This window comes from Aedes albopictus, chromosome 3, assembly GCF_035046485.1.
Source record: "Aedes albopictus strain Foshan chromosome 3, AalbF5, whole genome shotgun sequence".
NCBI lineage: Eukaryota > Metazoa > Arthropoda > Insecta > Diptera > Culicidae > Aedes > Aedes albopictus.
The window spans coordinates 31,861,844-31,885,924 of NC_085138.1; the positions used below are offsets into that span (position 1 = coordinate 31,861,844).

The window sequence follows — 24,081 nt, forward strand, 5'->3', positions numbered from 1 at the left end:
GTTTCAGCTTTTTTTTGTAGTTTTACTAGTCATGAGTTTGTACTTACAAGTTATACCGAAAACAAATCACGCCTTCCGAAATCATCTTTATCAATCATCACCACTAAGCAGCTGATCTTGGAAGAGGTACTTGATCTTTCGGGGCATGTCTCTGAAATTAGATGGAAAGTGCGGAAGGTAAGAGGTTTTCAAGTTCGCCAATAAGCTAGCAGGTCTAAATGAAGTAAAACATACTCAACAAATGCCACCCATCGGACAGCGAACCAGTCGGGAGCAAATGCTTTGCGCTTGTTAATTCGGATCGACCGTACGATTGATTGGGCGGCTACCATCGGGTCGACGACCGGGAGTTTTGAAAAGTATCTGGAAGGATGTAGCGATGTTAAAAACGAAAAATCGGGATAAGATAGGTATAAAAGTAGAATTTTATATTTTAATTTAGTCTTTTGAGATTGAATAATGCTCAGCATTTGATAGAATGGTATAGCTAGAGCGGTGAACCCGCGGGTGTTAAGCAAGACCATATTAAGGGTGTCATGTTTGATTCCCTATAGACTATAGAGAGCTAAGGTTACTACTACTCACGGCAATTTCAGCACCGCAGTCACCAGTTCCTTCCGCGTATTCAGCTGAAAGGGGTAAATGGTCGTCGTTTTCACCCACTTTGAATGACCAGCCAGTCGAATTTCGTCCCGAAGCTCCTCCATGAAACCTCGCATAGCATACTTTGTGGTAGTGTAGTGCCGCATCAGACCCAAGCTCAAGTAGGCCGCCGCCGAACTAATGGTCACAATGTGACCCCTCTGCCTGACGTACATTCCCGGGAGGAATGTGTTTACCGTCTGCAAATAACAACAGATGATTATTCGTTCTCACAGTTCATTCTTTTCATCAAGTTCAAACATACGTAAAAATTCGCCAAAATGTTCACATTCACCAACCGTTGCAAGTTCTCCGGTACGTACTCATCAGACACCAGAAAAGGAACCAGTCCGGCGTTGTTCACCAGTATGTCCACCGGTCCGAGTTCGGCTTCTACCCTTCGTTGCAGGTCTCGAACCTGGCTGGCGTTTGCCACATCCACCTGTAAAAGCAACAACCTTTAGTTCAATCAACTAACCAAAAAAGGTAGGTAGGTACATGCATGCTTTCAAGATCCGTCACCTTTTCTTGACTGAGTGCGTAAGAATTGAGCGGCGGTTGATAAAGTCGAGTTAACTAACTAAACGCTCATCCATAAAGAACGACACACTTTGTGAAAATAAGTAAGGCTTGCAATTGTGTGACGAGCAACCATATTCAGTAACATATAAGGGGGCATCCATTAAGTACGTCACGCTTAGGGGGGGGGGGGGGTTCCAGAAATTGTGACAAGTGTTCGATCACTCGGGGAGATCAGTCGACTCGAAAGTGATCCAGTGGACGACGACGACGACAACGGTGGTAAAATCACAACGAGAACGGTTTGAACTGTTTGAATTTTATTTGCTTCTCCCCAAGCAGGCAGCGTGCCTGCTGGGGAGCTGACTATTGCTATACAACTATGTTCTACATTCAAATTGGGCCTGCTTTTTATAAGCAGGCAGAGAACGATTGAACAAGGTTGGCTGTGCACTACCTGCTGCTATGCCTGGAAGAGCGCAAAGCAAAACAGGAAAACAGGCAAGTAATGCGCAAGATTGCTTGGATGACGCTGCCTGCTGCAGCACGAATAATAGATGTAGACTTGTGGACTGTTGATGCTTTCACATGATCGGACGAAACAATTGAATGGGCTGCTGCTATACGCTGTGTTGCTTTGGCGCGGCTTATACTGCCACACTGTCAGCGCCGTTTGCGGTGTTGGCTTTGTTGCTCGTTCGCTTGATTTGAATCGGATGAATGGTTTTGCGCGATGAGTTGTTTGTGCGCAATTTTGAGTACAGTTCGTAACCGAACATATTTTTTTTTTTTTTTTTTTTTTTTTTTTTTTTTTTTTTTTTCGGTGAAACGCGCTGATGGGAATTACAACGGAAGTCATCAACCAACCCCAACGAGCTGTTATGTTCGGTGATGAACTGCTCTCCAAAATACCCACAATGTTTCACCACCTCGAAGCCATTCATTCTACTCAAGCCTAGCAAAACCAGCACCACAAACAGCGCCTACAGTGGCTGTGTGAGCCGTACCAAAGCAGCACAGAAAGCAAGACGCAAACGGCGTTCACATTGGCTGTGTGGATCGTACAGTAGCAATGCAGCAAACCATTCACTCATTGTTCCATTCCATCCTTCTCTACGAAGCACCAACAGAATACCGACTTTCTTCTTGCTGCAATAGGCAGCGCAATGATAGCAACCCAGCGCACTGTTTGCTTGTTCTGCTTTGCGCCTTTCATGCAAAGCCGTGCGCTGCGCACGTCACTACCTAGCAATAGTATTTGTCCGTACTCGCTTGCATGTATAAAAGCAGCAAGCCCAACTCTGTTTGTACATAGTCGTAGCAATAGTCATCTCCCCAGCAGGCACGCTGCCTGTTTGGGGAAGATCAAATAAATTCAAATTAGTTGAAACCGTTCTGTTTCTATTATCGCTGTCGTCGTCGTCGTCCACTGGAGCACTTCGAGTCCGCTGATCTCCCGAGTGAACGAACATGGTTTCGAACCGGAACAATGCATTAAGTATACGAAAACCCCGTATGAAGGGGGGAGGGGGGGTCGAAAATTCCTAAATTTTGCGTGACGTACTAAATGGATGCCCCTAAGTTACATGAAGAACTCAATGAAAGGAAGAGGAGGCAGGTCAGAAATCTGAAACTTTAGCAGGGCCTGTCCATAAACTACATAGACTTTTATGGTGAGGGGTGGGGGTTGGGGGGTCTGACCAAAGTCTACGCTCCTTGCAAATTTGGAAAATTTTGTATGAACTGAAGTCTACGAGGGGGAAAAGGGGGATTCTTAGATGACCAAAAATGAGTCTGCACTCAAACCTCCATTTAGGTAGAATTCATTTAGGTTAAATCTATCAAGGTCCTTCCATCTAGGTAACGTTACCTAAATGGGATCTGATTGTGTTCAGAGCAGTTGGAGTGTTTTAGATTAGGGATAAGGTAGGTTTAAGGGAATTAAGTTACAAGTGGTGTTAAGGGGAGTTCAGGGCATGCTCAGGGAGGAACAATGAGGGGGAATGGGGTTGTTTTGGGACTGTTTAAGGTTTTCTAAGAACTTTCTTGAGCAACCTGAATCGTTTAAGAAACACTTTGAAGCGCCGCTAAGACCTTTCTGAAGCTTACTTAAGAGCTGTGATCCAAAATGTATTTTCAGAAACTGTAGGCCCCCTTAACCCCCTCAAAACTCCCTTTAATACTCCTGAGACCCTTCGAAACCCCCTAAAATGCCTGTGTGGCACCATTTAAACCCGTCAAAAATAGTGTAAAGCTTCCTAAAACACCCTCGAAATTCCCCTCAAACCCCCTCGGACCTCATGTAACGCGCCTGAGACCCTCAGAAACCCCCAAAAACGCCTCTGAAACTCGTCTAAAATCATCTTAATATATCTAAAATGCCTTCGAAATTCCCCTAAAACCCCCTCGGACCCCATGTAACGCACCTGTGACACTCAGAAACCATCGAAATCGCATACGTAACGAGTAAATAACGCCTCTGAAACTTGCCAAAACTCCTCCAAAGCTTTCTGAAATGCCTTCGAAATCCCCCTAAAACCCCCTCGGATCCCATGTAACGCAACTGAGACTCTTCCAAACTCCCCGAAAATACCCCTGAAGCCCCCCTCCACCGGTGCAACGCCTCTGACAGCCCCTCCCCCTTCCATCTGAAATTCCCATGAAGTCCCTATGAAATCCCGCTTTTGCCGCTTTAAATCTCGTGGTCATTCGCCCTTCTTAAACTTCTTCGAATCCATTTAGGTAAAAATTCTATTAAGACAGTCTCGACTCGTTACCTAAATGGAGGTTTTGGTGTATGTAGTTTATGGACAGCGCCTGATGAACTCCTGTCCGACTAGCTCTGCCGGGTGCAGCATAGCTGTCCCATATTACTTTTTGATGACTTTGATTTTTTATCATCAAATGGTCTATTTTTGCGTATGTATACTTTCAGAATCTTCTATCGGTTGCTATAATTTGCCAGCAAATTTCGGGATTTTGTTTCTGAAAATAAAATTCTGAAATTTTCTGAATTTATCGATTACAGTCCCACCACAGTTTATCTTTAAAAAAAATAAAGTACCTATGTAAAAATGTTTATGATTTTTTTTGTTCACATATGACGCACCTGCAAGCTATACTTAAATGATAATTACCCATTCTAACGCTATGCTGATGAATTCACTTTATGTTTTATTACACTTGTCCGTAGAAAAAGAAACAAGGCTGGAGCTTAAAACTCGTTCTTCTCAGTTTGCTGTTTTGGAACATGGGACAACAAACTATGGTCCACTGCACGAATTTATTCTGGCCTGCTTAAGGTGTCGGCACCGCTCAAACGTCAAATTTCGCGTGAGAGTAAGCACGCCAGCATAAATTCGTGCAGTGGACCATGCTGCACACGGCAGAACGGTCTGTCCAACAAATTACCTGAATAACCCCAATTATAGGGCACTGCACGAAATTCTCTCCTTCCCTTTCACTCTTACAGAAATTTTGAAAACAACAAGGCCAAGAAACGTCAAAATCCCATACAAAATCAAAGCAATGCAGTGGCCTATTGGCCTGCTATGCTCCTTTTCAACATCTTTCAACTATTGATGCCCGCCTCCATGGTCCACTGCACGAATTCATTCTGACCTGCTTACTCTCACAGAAAATTTGACGTTTGAGAGTTGCGGCACCGCTCAAACGTCAAATTTTCGGTGAGAGTAAGCAGGCTAGAATAAATTCGTGAATTTATGCTGGCCTGCTTACTCTCACAGAAAATTTGAAGTTTGAGCGGTGCCGGCACCTCTGGGCTGCCGTAATTCTCCAAAGTGACGTAAGCGCCATTCAAAATGTCGATATTTTTTGGTATATTAGGGTAAATGATGATGGTTGGACCAACCTAAAAACTGATCATGGTTGGACCATTTTGAAAAAAGTCGATTTTGCTTGAAAAGCTTGAAGCTTGAAAAGCGGCGCAAGGAAGAACACGAGCGAACACGACCGAAGTGGAAAAATACTCGCGGGGGCTTTCACAAGAGCGAACAAGAAAAACAACTTTCTCTGTTAGGAGTTCAACTGGTAATGAATTGTATTTGTCAGAAAGAGCAGTTACAGAGTTGCCAGATGGGCTTATTCATCAAGGTTTATGTAAAAGAGGAATCGGTTGGTTATTACACTGTTAATACCCCCCTTCAAGCCGATAACCCTATTAGGCTTCGTAGCTTCTCATATTGTGGTCTCGGTAGTCTTCTTCTTCTTGGCGTAACGTCCTCATTGGGACAAAGCCTGCTTCTCAGCTTAGTGTTCTATGAGCACTTCCACAGTTATTAACTGAGAGCTTCCTCTGCCAATGACCATTTTGCATGCGTATATCGTGTGGCAGGCACGAAGATACTCTATGCCCAAGGAAGTCAAGGAAATTTCCTTTACGAAAAGATCCTGGACCGACCGGGAATCGAACCCGTCACCCTCAGCATGGTCATGCTGAATACCCGTGCGTTTACCGCCTCGGCTATATGGGCCCTGTCCTGTCGGTAGTCCTTTAGTCATTATGTCGGCTATCTGGTCTTCCGAAGCCACGTACTCCAACTGGATGGTTCTTCTCTGGATTTCTTCGCGTACGAAATGAAATCGCACGTCTACATGCTTCAGCCGCTTGGTAGGCTTATCCTCTTCAGCAATACTGATGCATGCTTGATTGTCTTCTCGAATTATGACAGGTTCGGACACATCGATGTTGAAGTCTTGTAACAGCATCCGCAGCCACAGCGCCTCCTTAACAGCTACACTCAGTGAGGCGTACTCCGCCTCGGCAGATGACAACGCGACTGTTTTCTGCTTCTGCGTTAACCAGGATACGTTTGCTTGGTAAACCCGAATGGAATCCCGATGTTGATTTCCGATCGCAAACATCGCTTGCCCAATCGGAGTCAGCAAATCCTTCGATAGTTGCACACGTCTCGTCCCTCCTGTACACCAGTTTCAAGTCCAATGTACCCTTAATGTACCGCAGGATACGTTTGGCGTGATTCCAGTGATCGTCAGTCGCACAGGTTTGGAAAGCACTGAAATAGTTGACAGCAGCGCACAAATCAGGTCTGGACGTGACGGTAACGTAGGTCAGGCAACCAATCAACTCTCGATATGGAAGGGTCGTTACACTTCTCAAGCTTGAGGCCTGTTGCCAACGGTGTTTGTTTCGGCTTGCAGTCTGTCATGCCGAAACGAGCTAGAAGATTTTCGAGGTAACTCCGCTGGCTAATTTCCAAAATGCCTTCATCCTTACGCCTCTCCACGGTCAATCCCAGAAACGTGCTAATCTCGTTCATGTCGCTCATTTCGAACTCGTCCTTCAGTTTGGCTTTCAGATCTCGAATCGTTTCCAACGATCGGCTGGCGATTAAAATGTCGTCTACATAGATGATCATATACACCTCCTCTCCATCAACGATCGAGATATACAAACAGTTATCCACCTTGCTGCGTTTGAACCCAAGACTCGTGACGAAATCGTGAAATCTTGAATTCCAGGCACGGGATGCTTGCTTTAGGCCGTAAATGGACTTCTGCAGCTTGGCAACCAGGTTTCCTGCACCGAATTCTTCCGGTAGACGCATGTTTATCTCTTGTTCTAGCAATCCGTTAAGAAACGCAGTCTTCACGTCAAGCTGGTGAAGATGCATCCCTTTTTGATTGGCAATGGCCAGTAAAACACGCAGCGTCGCGTGTTTGGCCACCGGCGCGTAGGTACTCTCGTAATCAAAACCTTTGCGTTGAGAGAAACCTCTGGCTACGAGCCGTGCCTTGAAGCGGTCGATTCCGCTAGCATCGTTCCGCTTTATCTTAAATATCCATTTACTGTCAATGATATTCTTACCTGGAGGTGGTGATGCCAGGGTCCAAGTCTTGTTCTTGATGATAGAGTCCATTTCGTCGGTAATGGCTGCTTGCCACTGCGGCCAATCCGGCCGCTGCCTGAGGCCGGCCACTGTAGCCGGCAGATCCTCGACGAAGCTTTCAGCACACATGGCAGTTTCGCACAACTCGTAACAATCATGCCATACTGGTCTCCGCTTCTCACGGCCACTACGACGCACTGGAAGTTGCTCCTGCTGCCCAGGCTGTTCCGGTTCTGATTCTTCTTCGTATTCACTGATCACATCGTCTTCGAGCTCATCAGGAGCTACACTACTTTGGTCAATCGTCTCTTCAAGCACCCCTCTTCTGAACACTCGGTTCCACTTCAAGTTTGCCACCGAACATGGTGGATTCATCGAACACCACATCCCTACCGATCACTATCTTCTGCCGCGTTTCGTCCCATAGTCGATACCCATTGACGGTATACCCGACGTGATACAACTTCTTGCACTTAGAGTCCAACTTCGACCTGAGTTCTTTCGGAACATGCAGGTACGCGGCACTTCCAAAGACCTTCAGCTTCGATACATCCGGTTTTCGACCAGTCCAAAGTTCATACGGCGTCTTCTTCTCTGCCACCGCCGACGTTGGGCACCGGTTGGTCAGGTATGTAGCGGTATACACAGCTTCACCCCACATCTTCTTACCAAATCCGCTTTCGGCCAACAATGCCCTGGCCCGCTCCATCAGCGTACGGTTCATCCGTTCGGAGACACCGTTTTGCTCCGGTGTGCACGGAACCGTTAACTCCATAGAAATTCCCTTTTCCCGACAGAACGAGCGCATTTCTTCACCGATGTACTCACCGCCGTTATCTGTACGCAGACGTGCTATTCTGGTACCAAAATGAGCCGTGACGAGAGCTTCGTACTCGCGGAAGCAAGTAATCACCTCATCCTTCATGGACATCAAATAGATGATCGCGAAATGCGAAAAATCATCAATAAAAGATACGAAAAAACGCTTACCGTTCCAGGTTCGGGGTGTCATCGGTCCACATACGTCACTATGTATTAGTTCTAGAGGCCGCCGTGAACGCCGCTCCTCCCCGGAAGCAAACGGCAACTTTGCTATTTTCCCGGACAGACACGGTTCATATACAACAGTTTCTGCATCGAAATCCGTCAGCTTCAGTCCGTCAACCATCTTACACTTCACCAGTTCACGCAAACTGTCACAGCCCACATGACCGAACCTCTGGTGCCATAGTACCGCATTACGCGACACTTTACCCGAGAGCATGGCTGACCCCATTTCACTGCGCTTACAGAAAATGTCCAGTTCGTAAAGTTTGCCTTTCAATCGACCAACGGCCAGCACGTCACCATTCTTCTTCACTTCGGCTTTTTCTTCTTCGAAACACACCTGGAGACCCGCCTTTGCAATTCGCTTTACCGAAAAAAGATTGCAACTTAACCCCGGCAGGTAGAGCACGTCCTTCGCTTCACACTTCTTCACTGTACCGTCGACGACCGTATACATAATCACATCGCCACAATACTCAGCCAACAGTTTCTGTCCGTTTGCCACAACGATCTCGACCGGGCGTTCCAACCGCCGCATCACTGAAAAATACCGCGAGTCGCACAGCATGTGATCGGTGGCCCCCGAATCTAAAAACCAACCGACACGCACTAGATCGTCATCTCCTGCTGCAACAAAAGCTATTTCCGGACGATCTTCTTCCGCACCTACGTGCGCCTTCTGCCGCCGTGCATCGCTTCTCGGTTTCGGCGTTTTGTTTTCGCTATTCACTTTTTGTTTCTCACTGTCACCACGATCGGATTCTCGGCAGTTTGCCTTTTTATGCCCATACTTCCCACACTGAAAGCACTGCAACTTCTTCTTCTTAAACCTGCTAGCCATCGCCACACCATCACCAATACCACCACTTGCTTCTTCACCTGCTTCTGTATTACGCCGCTTTAGCTCAACGTCCAACAGCCGCTTCTTAACGAAGTCCATCGTGACGCCGTCGGGTAGCGTTTCAATCGCCGTCACGACCGAATCGAACGATGGGGGTAGTGTCAAAAGCAAATGACACACAGCGTCGGATTCCTCGACGGTCGCTCCGCTTCCCTTCAATTCACGTATCAACTTGTCAAACCGCAAGAGATGCTCCGACATCCGGCAGGCCCCCTCCACGTACCGCAACGTGAGGAGCTTTTTCCGGAGGTACAACTGACCAGCCACACCGCGACGTTCGAAAACGTTTTGCAGTGTGCTCCAAATCTCCTTTGGTGTGCGGCAATCCTTAACTAGCTCCAACTGGTTATCGTCGATCGCTTGGACGATGAACGATTTGCATTTCTTCTCACTAGCTTTTCTTTCCGCAAACTTTTTCTCCTTCTCACTCTTCACAACAGCCGAATCCGCTTGCTGCACTTCCAACTCCGGGACCGCTTTCGCGTCGCGCACTAGACAATCAAGGAGATCGTGCATATCGAGCACCGTCTCCATACGAAATTTCCAGTTGTGGAAATTATTTCCGTCGAACGCGATTACTTTCGATTTTTCTTCCATGCTGGGCCCATAACCTGAAAAGCGGCGCAAGGAAGAACACGAGCGAACACGACCGAAGTGGAAAAATACTCGCGGGGGCTTTCACAAGAGCGAACAAGAAAAACAACTTTCTCTGTTAGGAGTTCAACTGGTAATGAATTGTATTTGTCAGAAAGAGCAGTTACAGAGTTGCCAGATGGGCTTATTCATCAAGGTTTATGTAAAAGGGGAATCGGTTGGTTATTACACTGTTAATATGGGCTGCCGTAATTCTCCAAAGTGACGTAAGCGCCATTCAAAATGTCGATATTTTTTGGTATATTAGGGTAAATGATGATGGTTGGACCAACCTAAAAACTGATCATGGTTGGACCATTTTGAAAAAAGTCGATTTTGCTTACATTTTCAAAAACAAAACTAACTAATATCGTGGTACAGTCAATGAATTACTCTTTCTGCATTGAGAAAATATTAACATACCTCAATTTGCTTTCAAATATACTATAGAATGGACGATCTTAAAAGTCTCACTCTTAGCGCAGTTTTGGCTCCAGAATAGCTCTTTTTAAAACACGCACAAAATATGTATTTCTCTTTCAAATTTTTAAACTTTTTGTGGTTTGCTATTGCGAAAAGATGTCAACTTCACGTTGGTGCCTCGTAAATGTATCATTTTCTATTAAAAAATCCCAGCAATTAGCGAAATTAACCAATATCATTATGATGATGGTTTGTCCTATCTTTGATTTTGGTTGGACCAGGTTGGACCTAACCGTTACCATGATGGTTGCTATGACCGGTTTTGCTTATTTATTTTTTTTCCGCGCGCTGACAGCTGAAAGTTTCTCGGTTTTGAATGTGTTTTAATGTGCTTGAACCTAAAATCTGCTATGAGCCTTTGCACGAATCTCACCTACTGCTCACTCCCACAGAAAATTTGAAAACAGCGCGCACAGTAAAAGTCAAATTTAACTTTTACTGTGCGCGCTGTTTTTAAATGTTCTGTGGGAGTGAGCAGGACAGGGAAAATTCGTGCAGAGGCTCATTCTACGTGAGCTCCCACAAAGTAGGGGTGGTGGGGGTCAAGGTTGTTAATCGATAAATTATCGTTATCGCCGATAAAGTTAACGTCTGTTATCGTTTATCGTCGATAACGATAACGTCTTCAGGCGGAAGCTTCATCGGCGATACAGTTAACTGTGGCATTTATCGACTCGATAACGTCTCCGAAAAATTTTCTTCGCGATTTGACCCGTTGTTGATGCCATCACTAAGGTAACTAGATTTATCGCAAAATTATCGAAGCTACGTTGATCTTCGCGTTGATTCATCGTTTGATTATCGTTATCGAGAGATTATCGAGTAACCCTTATCGTTATCGAGTTTGCGTTGAGTTAACTGTCGATAATTTATCGGTTAACAACCTTGGTGGGGGCAAAGTGGACAACCTAAGCATTTTGGTCGTTTCCCGCGGAAATGCGGCAAAATCCATCTGCTTTTCCGAGAAACATGGAAGGTAATGATATACTCTAGAAATCTTGTAAGGGGTTGCATTTAAAAAATATTGTTTTCTTTGATTATTTTCTTTATCAAATCGTGCTTCAAAATAGCGTGAAAAAAATTGGTGGGGGTATAATGAATAAGTCGTTAAAAGTTATATAACAGCATATTGTTTCTATGTTTATAAATACAAACTATTAAATTTCATGCGATACCTTTATTTTGTTATTTTCAAACTTTTAATACAAACTTTAAAACACACTTAAATAAATATTGTAAAAATAGTGTAAAAAACAAGCACTGTTTTGGATGAAAATTATATTTTGTTGATATGAAATATTTTTTTTTATGACTTTTTACTTCAACTATCTCACGATAGGTATGACGGCTGATGATACTGAAGTTTGCAAAAAAAAACATGAAATTTTGGTGAAATTTGAACCGATTGTCCATTTTACCCCCACGGTCTGATTTTGTTAAAAAAATTTCCAAAACTTTTTTTTTTACAAAAGCCAATTTTTTTTCGGTCAAATATATTTTTCTACGTGGACTTTATTGGATTGGGGTGTAGAACTTGTTATAATTTGAAAATAACTTACGAGAACCTTAGAAATTATAAGCAGATTTTACATCATTTCCGATTTTTCACGTGAGTTTTAAAGTTTTTGTCATCTTGAAGAGGTTTATTTGATTTTAATGTTCAAGATCAGCAAAAGTATAATGATTCATGCTTAGGCATTAGCTTCAATCGTTGAAACATTTTGAAAAACAATAAAAGCCATGAAACTGTACCCTGTCCATTTTACCCCACCTGTCCACTTTACCTCCACCACCCCTATATCAATAAACCGTGAATATCGTGTGCCGCGCGAGTTCGTGTGCGAGTGTATTGTTACGAAATTTGCCCATTACGTCTGAATGAGTGGGTGGCTCGGATACCATGGTCCACTGCACGAATATATGCTGGCCTGCTTACTCCCACACGAAATTTGACGTTTGAGCGGTGTCGGCACCGCTCAAACGTCAAATTTTCTGTGGGAGTGAGCAGGCCAGCGTAAATTCGTGCATTGGACCATAGAACGGTCGCTACAGCTCCGATGTTCCCGAAAGAAAAAAAAAAAACAAGCCACCATAATCCATGCGCAGATATGCGTTCGAATGAGAGGATCTAACCTGGAGTAGTGAAGAAGACCGAGGAGGAGCAGGAGCCTAAGGGCTACCCAGCGAATTGAGACATATTCTGCTGGGGTGAATTTTAAATGCTATGATCTGTTTGAACACCAGTTTCTAAACTACCAATCAAAGCTTACAAGAATTGCTAAAATAAATAGATTGAATAAATGCGAAACCATCTTGTTTTCTTTCACGGGATTGCATCGACTTACCCTTGAACGGTCATGGTCACCACCGTGTGCACCTAAAACTGAGCGGTTGGGATTTTTATGTTTCTCGGAGATTGGAACTGGTTGGCTTGGCGTTATCGAACGTGGTGGGAGGAACCTCTTCGATTTTCCACCAAGAAACGCCAAACTCCCAAAAGCTCAGTTATACCGCCATTACTGCTATCAGGCGAGTGGAAAATATCCTAAAATGACCTCTTATTATCATTCACACCATAGGGCACTGCATTGTTTTGATTTTGTATGAAGTTCTGACGTTTCTTGGCCTTGTTGTTTACAAAATTTCTGTTTGAGTGAAAGAGAAGGAGAGAAATTCATGCAGTGTCCTATATCCAGTTCGCGTGCGCTCCTGCAATCTTACAAATTTTGCGGTATGTGTACTATTTTTTGATTATAAAAGATTTAATTATTATTATTACATTTTAATGTATTAGAATTATACATTTTGAACTTCATTTCGATTGAGAAAACCTTTTTTTGTCAGTTGGTCCAACCATAATCAGTGTTGGTCCAACCAAGATCAGAATTCCCTTGTTATTAAAACGGTTTATTTCAAAATTTATAGAGTAAATTAACGTTTTGTCGGGCTTTTCGTAAACTAGAAGAGTAGAGCTTTCCATCAATCCCAAGTTTTGAATGTAAAAAACTTACTAGCATATTTTAAAATCGACTTGAATTTTGACTACTTGAAAAATACCCCGAATTGGTCCAACCATCATCATTTACCCTATATATAATATCTGGTGTAAAAATAACTCTGTGGTATGTCTGCTGTATTAGAATGCAAGATCTAGTCGTAATCTATCATCTATGGAAAGAAAAATAGAGGATGAGCAAGAGTTTTATGCATAATAACCATAAAATGGGCCAAAACTATCAATGTCGCTTACGTCACTTTGCAGAATTACGGCAGTGTGGCTCACGCGAGCTTTGAACTTCTTTCATCGTGATCTCGAGGCCGATATGCAGAGGCGCGTGATCGGCTGGTGGCCGATCGACGGAAGAATAGTTGACGATCAAGGGCCGATTATTCAACTTCAGCATAATAAACGTGCACAGCCCACACTCCGGAAGCACTGATGATGACAAGGACGCATTTTACGCGGAACTCGAACGCGAGTACGATCGCTGCCCAAGCCACGACGTCAAGATCATCATATGAGATTTGAACGCTTAGGTAGGCCAGGAGGAGGAATTCAGACCGACGATTGATAAGTTCAGCGAACACAGGCAGACGAAAACGGCCTACGACTCATTGATTTCGCTGCCTCCAGAAACATGACCTTACGTAACACCTTTTTCCAACACAGCCTCCCTTATCGTTACACCTGGAGATCACCAAAGCAAACGGAATCTCAAATCGACCACGTTCTGATTGAGGGACGGCACTTCTCCGACATTATCGACGTCTGGACCTATCGTGGCGCCAACATCGACTCCGACCACTATCTGGTGATGGTCAAACTGCGCCCAAAACTCTCCGTCATCAACAATGTACGGTACCGGCGACCGCCACGGTACAACCTAAAGCGACTGAAGCAACCGGATGTCGCCTCAGCATACGCGCAGAATCTCGGGGCCGCGTTGCCAGACGAGGGCGAGCTCGATGAGGCCCCTCTAGAGGACTGCTGGAGTACAGTGAAAGCAGCCATCAACGACGCAGCCGAGAGCACCATCGGGTACGTTGAACGGAATCGACGGAACGAATGGTTCGTCGAAGAGTGCAGAACGGTTTTGGAGGAGAAGAACACAGCGAGGGCGGTTATGCTGCAGCAAGGGACTCGGCAGAACGTGGAACGTTACAAACAGAAGCGGAAACAGCAGACCTGCCTCTTTCGGGAGAAAAAGCGCCGCCTGGAAATGGAACTGCTGTCTCGTTCCCAAGAAACAAGGAAGTTCTACCAGAAACTCAACGCAAATTGTCATCCACCTGAAAAGTGAAGCAGCAAAGGTCGGACTGGTGGTGAACTCGGCTAAGACAAAGTACATGCTGGTAGGTGGGACTGAGCGAGACAGGACAAGCCTTGGCAGTAATGTTACAATAGGCGGGAATACTTTCGAGGTGGTAGAAGAATTCGTTTACCTCGGTTCCTTGCTAACGACTGACAATAACGTGAGCCGTGAAATTTGAAGGCGCATCATCAGTGGAAGTCTTGCCTAAGTACTACGGGCTCCAGAAGAAACTGTGGTCAAAAAAGATTCACCCCCGCACCAAATGTATCATAAGACAATAATAAGACCGGTGGTCCTCTACGGACACGAGACATAAACGAAGCTCGAGGAGGGCCTGCAAGCACACGGAGTTTTCGAGCGACGCGTGCTAAGCACGATTTTCGATGGCGTGCAGGAGAACGGTGTGTGGCGGCGAAGGATGAACCACGAGATCGCTGCACTTTACGGTGTACCCAACATCCTGAAAGTGGCTAAAGCTGGACAGATACGGTGGGCAGGGTATGTTGCAAGAATGCCAGACAACAACCCTGCAAAGTTGGTGTTTGCTAACCATTCGGTTGGTACAAGAAGGCGTGGAGCGCAGAGAGTACGATGGGTGGGCCAGGTGGAGCTTGATCTCGCGAGCGTTGGGCGTTATCGACGTTGGAGAGCTGCAGCTTCAAATCGAGTATTATGGAGGCAAAATGAGTTTGATGCTGAACCAAATAAATGAAAATGAATGTGAGTTCATGATTAAAACGGGCATGAAAAGAGAGAAATTGGTGCATAATTAAGTCAGGGCTGTAATAAGCTGATCTATTTCGCGTGGGAATTTGAGATTGGGCTAAGGGGATTTCCTGGAAGTTCCCAGAAAGCCCAATGAAAGGGGGTTTCTAGGGTCTTCAGGGGCATATTCAGAGGATTTCAGAAGCATTGTAAAGGCGTTCCGTCAGGTTTCATTGGCGTTTTAGAGGATTTTATAGGTGCGTTCAATACTATAAAGGCAATTTCAAGGCGTTTCGGAGGCATTTCTGAGGCGTTCCAGAAAGTTTTGGGGGCGTTCCAAGGGGTTTATTTTTTTTTCAAATAGGTTGTGATGTTTTCAAGGGCGTGCCAATAGAATAACGGAGGCTTGAGGGGCATTTCATGTAGGGTTATATAGGGAGGGTTCCAGGAACAATTTTATGTGTCAGGGGCATTTCAAATGGATTAAGGAGATTTCAATGGCATTTAAATAAGCTTATGGAGGTTTCAGGGGTGTTTTAAGGCATTTTCGGTACGTTTCAAGGGATTTCGTAAAGAGGTCTCTGAAAATCCTCTAAAATTTCCTGAAACGCCTCTAAAATCCCCCTGATACTCCCACGAACTCCGTGTAACTCACCTGATACTCTCAGAAAGCGCTAAAAATGCCCTTGAAACGCATCTAAAACCCGTCAAAAACTCTCTAAAGATTCCAGAAATTCTTCCGAAATCCCCTAAAATTCCCATCGGACTCCATGTAACGAACTTGAAACCCTCCGAAAATATGAAACGCCTTTAAAACCCGTCAAAAATCCTTCGAAGCTTTCTGAAATGCCTCCGAAATTACCCTAAAACGCCCATGGATCCCTGTAACGCACCTGAGACCCTCCGAAACCCCCAAAAACTCCTACATTACACCTCTGAAACTAATCTAAAATCCTTTGAAACTTCCAGAAGATATGACGAAGCCATACCTTCAATTTGCAAGAGCACAATCCGGTATCCGGTAGTCGGTTTGCGTTAAAAAGTTGATCGATTGGTCACCAACAATCGATTAAATTTTCAGCGCAAACCGACTTTTGGTTCTTCAGTTTTGAACTCTTGAAAATTGGAGATGTGGTTTTGTATTATCTTTACTTGAAATTACCCCGGAAACGCCCCTAAAACCCGCTCCGAAAATCAATGTCACCTACATGAACTCCCTGGTACCCTCCTGAAACCCCTTCGGATCCCCTGAAACACCTCTAATACCCTCTAAAACACCCCTGAATCACCCTCGAGATCCCCTAAATCCCTTGAACCGCCCCTGAGACCCCTTGGAATTCCTTGAGACCCCCTTAAACGCTCCTAAGATTACCTGGTACGCCCTGGTACAGCTTGGAATGCTCCTGAAGTGCCCCTGAGTCCCGCTAGAACTCCTCTGGAGCCCCCTGAGGCCCCTTGGAATACCTCTGAGACCTCCTGAAGCACTGCTGATACTTCCCACAATTCCTGAAGTCCCCTGAGAGAACCCCCTTGAAACACCCCTGAAATCTCCTGGTATCTCGCTGAAACCCCTTTTTGACCCCCTACCAGGAATGTTATCCAGAATCAAAAACTTTGCTCGTGATGGTTAAACTATTCGATGGGCATCACTGTATTTTGCAGTTCCACAGAGCAGCCATGATATCTGTGTGCTATCCATGGCGCCATATGCAGCAATGTTGCCTGCTGGGAAGCTGAAGAATCAATTTAAAAATTTCTCCAGTTAAATAAAAATCGATAATTAATTATTGAGGTGTCCGATGTGATTGTGGTCTTCGGTGAAGTTGTAGCTCATATAGCAGCCTGGGAACATCAAGGGTCAACAAACTAATTCTCTGGAGTACTGGAGAAAATGCTATGGCCGATTTAAAAAAAAAACATAATTTTCTCATATTAATTTCCATACAAACTTTGAAGCGCTTGTGTTGTCTCAATTATCCACCATGTTGCCGCACCACAATCCGACTGGCAACCCATTCGATGTAGACAGCCCTGCTTCATGAGTGCGACGATCTATGCGGTGGTGGCTTTATTACTACTGTCAGGTGTCAAGACAGTGACTAGGCACAATTGTGAGATCTGTCACATATGAGCGAGTGAAATTTGGACGTTATTGGAATAATTATTAAATTGGATTCTTTATTTATCGAATAATACGTTTATTATACAAGTTTACATAGGCAGACCACTTGGTACAGGTAGACAACAACGGAGAGTTAAACATCTGATAATCAACACCAAAATTAAACGTTAAGCGCAGTTGATACGTGGACACCAAAGTGTGGAGAAAAACACTGAATTCTTTTGAAGCACTACCGTAAATACACGCTATTAAAAATCAGCAATTTCTCTGGTCCGCTTGTGTTGTCTCAATTATCCACCAAGTGAGCTCAAGTTTCTTCAGGATTCCCCAGTTAGCCTAAGGGGGTGAGGCTTAGGTACGCTAATCCGGAGATGGCGGGTTCGGTTCCCGTCCCGGTTGGGAAATTTTCTGGACTTTCCTCGGCATAGTGTATTATGTGTTTGCCTCACAATGCAGTCGAAGAAAGCCCTTCAACTTATAATTGTGCAGATGCTCTAAGACTGGGGTTTTTCAGACCTTTTGGCTCGCGGTGCTCATTTTATAAATAAATCGCTTCGCGGTGCACATGTTCATTATTGTTAAGATGAATATATAACGAAGCCACACCTCGAATTTTCAAGAGCACAAACCTGAAGAACCGAATGTCGGTTTTTTTTTTTTTGACGCAGACACCGTCTTCAGCCAGAGGCTGTACAGACTGAACTTTAACTTAACACTAGACAAGGGACAGACACGGAGCATGCACCAGTGGATACGGAGACGAAACTATTCTCACGAAAAGTTGCATCGCCCGGAGCGGGAATCGAACCCTCACCCCACAGCATGGTGCGATTAGAAGCTTGGTGACCCTAACCGCACGGCCACGAGGCTCCACTAAAAGTTGATCGATTGGTCACCACCAGTGGGTAACCATCGATCAACTTTTCAGTTCAAACCGACATTCGATTCTTCAGATTTGTGCTCTCGAAAATTCGAGGTGTTGCTTCGTTATATATTCACAAAAACCATTCTAAATTTGTCAATAAAGCTGTAATATTTTGCATTGCAAATCCACGATAAATACACTCGTCGTTCAAAAATTTTACCACACTGAATATGGCTCTGTCTTGCATTTTTTTTTCATTACTTATCGGAGTATAGTGAAGTGACACAGTTATACAACTTGCACTATTTTCTTGCCGGGATATGACTGGAGATTTTCATACAAGATTTTCATGAACATTAAGTGAAATCCTGAGTAGATGCAAAGTAAACTTCCTGCAAAATTAGTTTTATGTAGGGTAAGAAATCAAAATTTAAACTAGTCCAAATGTAATCTTAATTTGAACTATTTTGTAATTCATTGAAATGACGTACTTTTTGGGCAAATATTGTCCCGAAAAAGATGTTAAACAGATTTCCGTAGTATAATCTGATAACATAAGCTCTAAAAGCATTGAAAAAAGCGTTTTTGCCATCGAAAATAAGCAATTGAAAAATCACTGTGATTTCACCTATTTCCCCCCAGAGAAAGCCCATTTTCGGTGCACCCATACAGCTCATGCATTGCATCACACGCAATAAGTGAATACGTCAAATGAAAGCTTATTTATCGTAGAATCGACCAACCAAATAAAATTCCGCATTATTTGTCATAAAATTATCAAATTTAAATGATTGTTACTTGTAGAATGTTATCTTAAATTGAACCATTTTTAATCTAAATTTGAACTAGATTGTTGGCTCTAGTGTTGGCCTGTAGATTGCGCTAGTGGTTGCTTTGTTTACTCTTGGGGGATGAAAAATTCCCAATTTAGTTTCCAAATTCCTAAAGAATTTCGTACATTCTGAGTTGAGATTCCACTGTCTAATGAAAAATAGGTATGAGAATTAGCAGATTCATGTGATTTTTAATTGTTTAGCATGGAATTGGCTGTTTTGTGAGTTGCTCGAGCTGCTGCCGCCAGTAGTTCAAATTAAGATTAAAATTGGTTCAAATCATGATTACGATGGTTCAAATTAAGATTAAAATCATTGTTGATGAAAAATCGAATATTTCAATGAAATTTGGTGCAAATACAAACTTTTTACCATATAAAAGAAAGCTTATACCCATGGCTTTCATGTACATACGATTTTGCCGTAGTAAATTTATTTCCATGTGGGAGAAAAAATCACTTAAAAGTTGCACTGATTCAGAAAGCCGCAATTTGGTTCAAATTTTGATTACCTACCCTATTTTGTTTTCAAGGATTCATAACGAGAACCTCGGTCAGGTCTTTCGTTGATCTCTGTATCATTTCTAGTATGTTTTTCTATAGACGTTTTCCCAAGACTTTTAACAAATTCCTAGCCTAGACCATTGTCAGCGTTATTTTCAGAATGACATATTATTGACAAAGTTTTCAACAAATTCCTTCCAGGCGTTCTTGCCAGTTCGGAAGAAGATTCCTGTGTAAATAAGAAATACGTTGTCACTGGAATTCTTGGTCAACTGATTTTGATAGACAGTGATAGATTCCTTCTCTGGTATTAGGCAAAACCTCAGAAAAATTCATAATATTTCTTTCGAGACTTTTTTGGGAAACTCATTGAAGATTCATTGCAGGTTTTTTGTAGAATGCTTAACAAATCCACGGCAATACTACGATATTCATATCCAGAGTTTTAGTAGACTTCTTCCATGATTTTTCGCAAATGTCTGAGAGGGGTTTGGCTGGATTCAGGGTTAAATTTCCGGAATATTTTCTCTCAATCCCTTGGAGCACCTTCAAATAGTTTTGTCATGGACCCCTAGTTCTAATTTATTCGAATAGATTTTCAATAAACAGTTTATACATTTGAATATGAAAGACTTTTCGGAAGTGCCGTGGTGCACTTTTCATGACTTTGCGGTGCACCAAATGCACCGCGGTGCACGATCTGAAAACCCCTAGAACACTAATTTGAAGTGAGAATATAGAACTACGTCAATGCCAACCTATGCTTTGATTATAACCGATAGACAATGCATGAATTTTTATTGTCTTGTTGTTTTGGAAAGTAAAACAACCTCAAAAAACCTCTTCTAGAAAACTCCACCACACATACCATACCCACTAGAGTGGGTCATCGTTTATATGGAAAAGTGAAAAATTCAATGGTATCCCATCAGATCAAAGCTTTTTTGATCCCATTTCAGGTCTCAAATAAGTGTGCAAAATTTGGGCACGATCGGTTATGTCTACGTTTTGCGCATCGCGATTGAAGTTTGTATGGGGTTTTACATGGGAAAACACACTTTTTTGCATTTCTCTCATAACAAGCTCGAATTATTCTAAAACCGTGTAACCGTTAAAGTGAAAACATAGCTTAGGGTGTCCTGAAAAACTTTGTCGAAGACCGCGAAGTGATCTGATGCTTATGAAAAAAGTTATAGCGTTGGCATTGCTTGGTGAAACATCATGATTTTGTTGCTATTGTTATTCCTTCACATGTTAAAACATAAACACATGCATGCGGTTCGTTGGTTATAACTATTTTTACAAGCATCGGATCGCTTTGCGGTGTTCAACAAAGTTCTTCAGAACATCTTAGTCTATCAGTTTACAGTATCGGTTAAAAAGTCTCAGACAAACTTTTTCAACTTATGGCTAAAATGCAAAAAAGTATGTTTTCTCATACAAAATCCCATACAAATTTCAATTGCAATGCGCAAAGTGTAGACGCAACCGATCGTGCTCAAATTTTGCACAGATACTCAGGACCCGAAACGGAACCAAAAAAGCTTTGATCTGTGAAAACGCTTCCGATGACCCGCACTAATACCCACCCTAAGGAATACGTACGCAGTAGGCGGCGGCTTTCACTCCATAGTAACGCAGCTCGAGAACGGTTCGCATCGCACCGTACTCGTCCAGATCGGCCACAGCAACATGGCAGCCGTCCTTGGCCAACTCGATTGCAATCTGGCGGCCGAGCCCGTTTGCTCCTCCGGTCACCAAGGCCACCCAGCCGCGGATATCTTTCGGTTTTCGGCAGATGAATTTTCGTAGCAGCAAGTAAATCAGCAACGGGATGAGCTTCGCTATAAACACTAGAATGTTGACGACAACCCGCACGGCTCGCACCAAGGTAATCAAGGTCGTTCGCGGTTCTAGCGGGCTGGCCGGGTTGTAGGGTAGCTTTTGGAACTCCACTAAGCTGCCCATGGTGCGAGCGCTGTCGGTCGGTGCTAAATGGTAACTGAGCAGCATTGCGGCTGGCTGGCCCGACTGCATGTGCACTCGTGCAGAAACTTGACTTCTTGCTGGTAAGCATCGACGACAAGCAAACCTGTTTTAAGGTTAAGGGTACGGCTGCAGAATGCAATTGCACAAAAAGTGCATTGCCGAGCAGCGAGCGGTACAATTAAAGATGATTCGTCCACTGGGTAGAGTTCTTTCCAAGACTAAAGTTGCTCCCGCCAAATCGAAAGGGAGCCTGTTCGAGTTTCAGAAGTTGCCTTATGATCCTGCGATCCCGAGAAAACGAAGGTCGCCTTTGGAATCAATATGGACTACCATTAAACGGTTGTTTTACTTTGGTCAATTCTTGGTGAAGAGCATCCCTGTCTGGATCCAGCTCATCTGGGAATGGTTAAACCCTCCTCCCCCGAAGAACATCGCAGGATGGAACGCACTAGTGACAGGAGGATCGAATGGGATTGGCCGAGCGGTGAGTTTGGAGCTGGCCAAGATCGGGTGCAATGTGGTCATAGTTGATATCGATGCGGAAAATTGTGAAAAAGTGGTCCAGGAACTGCTCAAGTATCGCATCAAGGCAGCCTTCTACAAAGCAGACGTTGCTGACTACGAAGCAGTCGTTGACCTGAAAAGCAAAATCGAGCAGGACTTTGGTCACGTAGACATCCTGATCAACAACGCCGGCACTCTGCCGTTCCTGGTACCCGACGAGTACAGCCCCGAAAACATTCGTAGAATGATGGAAGTGAATGTGCTGAGTCACTTTTGGACCATAGACGTGTTCCTCCCGGAGATGTATCGCCAAAGCAGAGGCCATGTCGTGGCTCTTTCTTCGCAAACGGCATATACGCCAACGGGATTCGCCCGAAGCTATGCCACCGGGAAGTATGCGGTGCGAGGCTTCATGGAAGACCTACACGACGAAATCTATAATGCCGGATTCGAGAACGAGGTCGTTACTACCACCGTGTTCCCGGTGCCCATCAACACACGGAAGGAGTTTGTCGACTTCATGTTGAGATTGCCGTCAGTTTAGCAGATTTTAAAATCTTAAATCAACTGATTTTATCAATTATTTTTTCTTACAGGGGATTTGAAAATTCGATGCTGAACAGCGTGGAGTACGTGGGAAAGACAATTGTGCAAGCAATATTAAGTAACCAACGCAAAGTGTTTATTCCAAGTTTTGTGAAGACGTGGCAGTTGGCTCTTTTCGAGTAAGTGTCAATGTTTTATTTCCTGGGAATAATTTCCGGTAATCATCAGAAAATTTATTCATTTTTTCAGAGATCTCCCGAGGGAAATTACCCGACTCTTGGTGAAAGAGTTGTTGGTGAAATGATTTTAAAAGAAAAAAATCTTAACCTAACTTAACAGCTAACTTGAGTTATTTCTTTCAAATAAGATTTGTTATAGCGGTTATCCTAGAACGTTATTTGCTTCTACGGCAAAACAATGGAAGGTGCTCGATCAAGCATGTTCCTAATCGTTCGATGTAAGTTCGATGTAATTGAATATATCCAGCTTTTTACGCTCCAATGAGGTTTGGGGGTTGGTCTTAAAAAAATTGGTTTGGTCACAAACTTGTACGAGAGGGAGAGGGGTCTGCGATGGCCAAAAATAAGGTCTGTCTACATTTGTCACAAATAATTCTTTTATATCTATGGTTATAACAAACAATTGTCACTAATATATCAGATTAGTCATGCATGCAGTTGATAACCGAAAATTACGATAAAGTCGATTTTCTCTCGAACCGTGAGTCGGCCGTACGTCAGGAATAGAACCAGATCCGCTCTTCAGCGTCCGACGTTGCTTCTTCCGATATTAGAATAAAAACCGTTTGTCGGTGAGGAAACTTCGGGTTTTAAACGCGAAGACAATATTAGTCCATGATGACCTACAACGGTCATGTGAACATCTTGTTCACATGGCCGTTGTGGGGCGCGGCCATCATGAAACTGAATGAGATTGATTGTCTTGCGATATTAACTTTCAACGTTTCAAAGTTCCCCAAAAATTGACAGAATCATGAGATTGGGTTGCTTCCTTGGTTATTTCAAGCATCGAAAGGTAAAAGCAGAAACCTACAAAGAAAAAAAACATTATTAGTTTCAAATAACAATAAAAAACCAAACCAGTTGCATTTCTGGCAACGATAACAATGGTTGCAATGGTAACATAACTAGGTGAAAATTTTTGACGGTTCAAGAACAGTGAACTGAAATTTTCAGCTACTATGACGCTGCAAGGGCTGTCGGCAAGATCCGTCAAAAACGAATCACCCCTCATCGTAGCGTAAAAAGCTGGATATGTTACTAATGTGTTAAATACTACAGTATTCCAAGGCATCCTGGTTCCTAGAAAAATTATATAAGAATAACAGTGTTGCCGGACGTATTGGAAGGCCAGGACGAGAGGGCAATAGGCGTTATAGATGAGTAGGGAATTGAGAGTACCTCTCATAAAATTCAGTTGATTACTGAATGGATATCATCTTTTAAATTACCATCAACAGAAAAATCAAGAATACATCTGCAGATTTCAATAAAAGTTAAAAAGTTCCTTGCAATGGCTAATGGGATTGAGAGCCAGTGATGAAATCCTAGTCAACCAGTGATCGTATAAGATGTTGCATAAGGTG

General features: G+C 43.6%; 2 protein-coding genes across 2 annotated transcripts; one reads left to right on the plus strand and one right to left on the minus strand.

Annotated features, from left to right (window-relative positions):
* Positions 1–13: 13 nt before the first annotated feature.
* On the minus strand, positions 14–21,550 carry LOC109419199 (estradiol 17-beta-dehydrogenase 11-like). Its single transcript, XM_062859870.1, has 5 exons — positions 21,042–21,550; positions 908–1,084; positions 586–842; positions 235–363; positions 14–151 (listed from the first exon to the last, which is right to left on the minus strand). The coding sequence occupies exons 1-5, from the start codon at positions 21,471–21,473 to the stop codon at positions 91–93; spliced, it is 1,056 nt and encodes a 351-aa protein (XP_062715854.1). The 5' UTR covers positions 21,474–21,550; the 3' UTR covers positions 14–90.
* LOC109419198 (estradiol 17-beta-dehydrogenase 11) lies at positions 21,550–23,156 on the plus strand. Its single transcript, XM_019693404.3, has 3 exons — positions 21,550–22,463; positions 22,526–22,654; positions 22,725–23,156. Exons 1-3 carry the CDS (start codon positions 21,559–21,561, stop codon positions 22,777–22,779), a joined length of 1,089 nt encoding a protein of 362 aa, XP_019548949.3. The 5' UTR covers positions 21,550–21,558; the 3' UTR covers positions 22,780–23,156.
* The last annotated feature ends 925 nt before the right edge of the window (positions 23,157–24,081 follow it).

Bases quoted from the DNA above. Each gene is read 5' to 3' on its own strand.
- LOC109419198 (XM_019693404.3), top strand. From the start codon at position 21,559: ATGCAATTGCACAAAAAGTGCATTGCCGAGCAGCGAGCGGTACAATTA. The intron at 22,464-22,525 runs GTCAGTTTAGCA...TTTTTCTTACAG, and splicing joins GACTTCATGTTGAGATTGCC to GGGATTTGAAAATTCGATGC. The intron at 22,655-22,724 runs GTAAGTGTCAAT...TCATTTTTTCAG, and splicing joins TGGCAGTTGGCTCTTTTCGA to AGATCTCCCGAGGGAAATTA.
- LOC109419199 (XM_062859870.1), bottom strand. From the start codon at position 21,473: ATGCAGTCGGGCCAGCCAGCCGCAATGCTGCTCAGTTACCATTTAGCA. The intron at 843-907 runs GTATGTTTGAAC...TGTTATTTGCAG, and splicing joins ACATTTTGGCGAATTTTTAC to ACGGTAAACACATTCCTCCC. The intron at 364-585 runs GTGAGTAGTAGT...ACATCCTTCCAG, and splicing joins ACTGCGGTGCTGAAATTGCC to ATACTTTTCAAAACTCCCGG.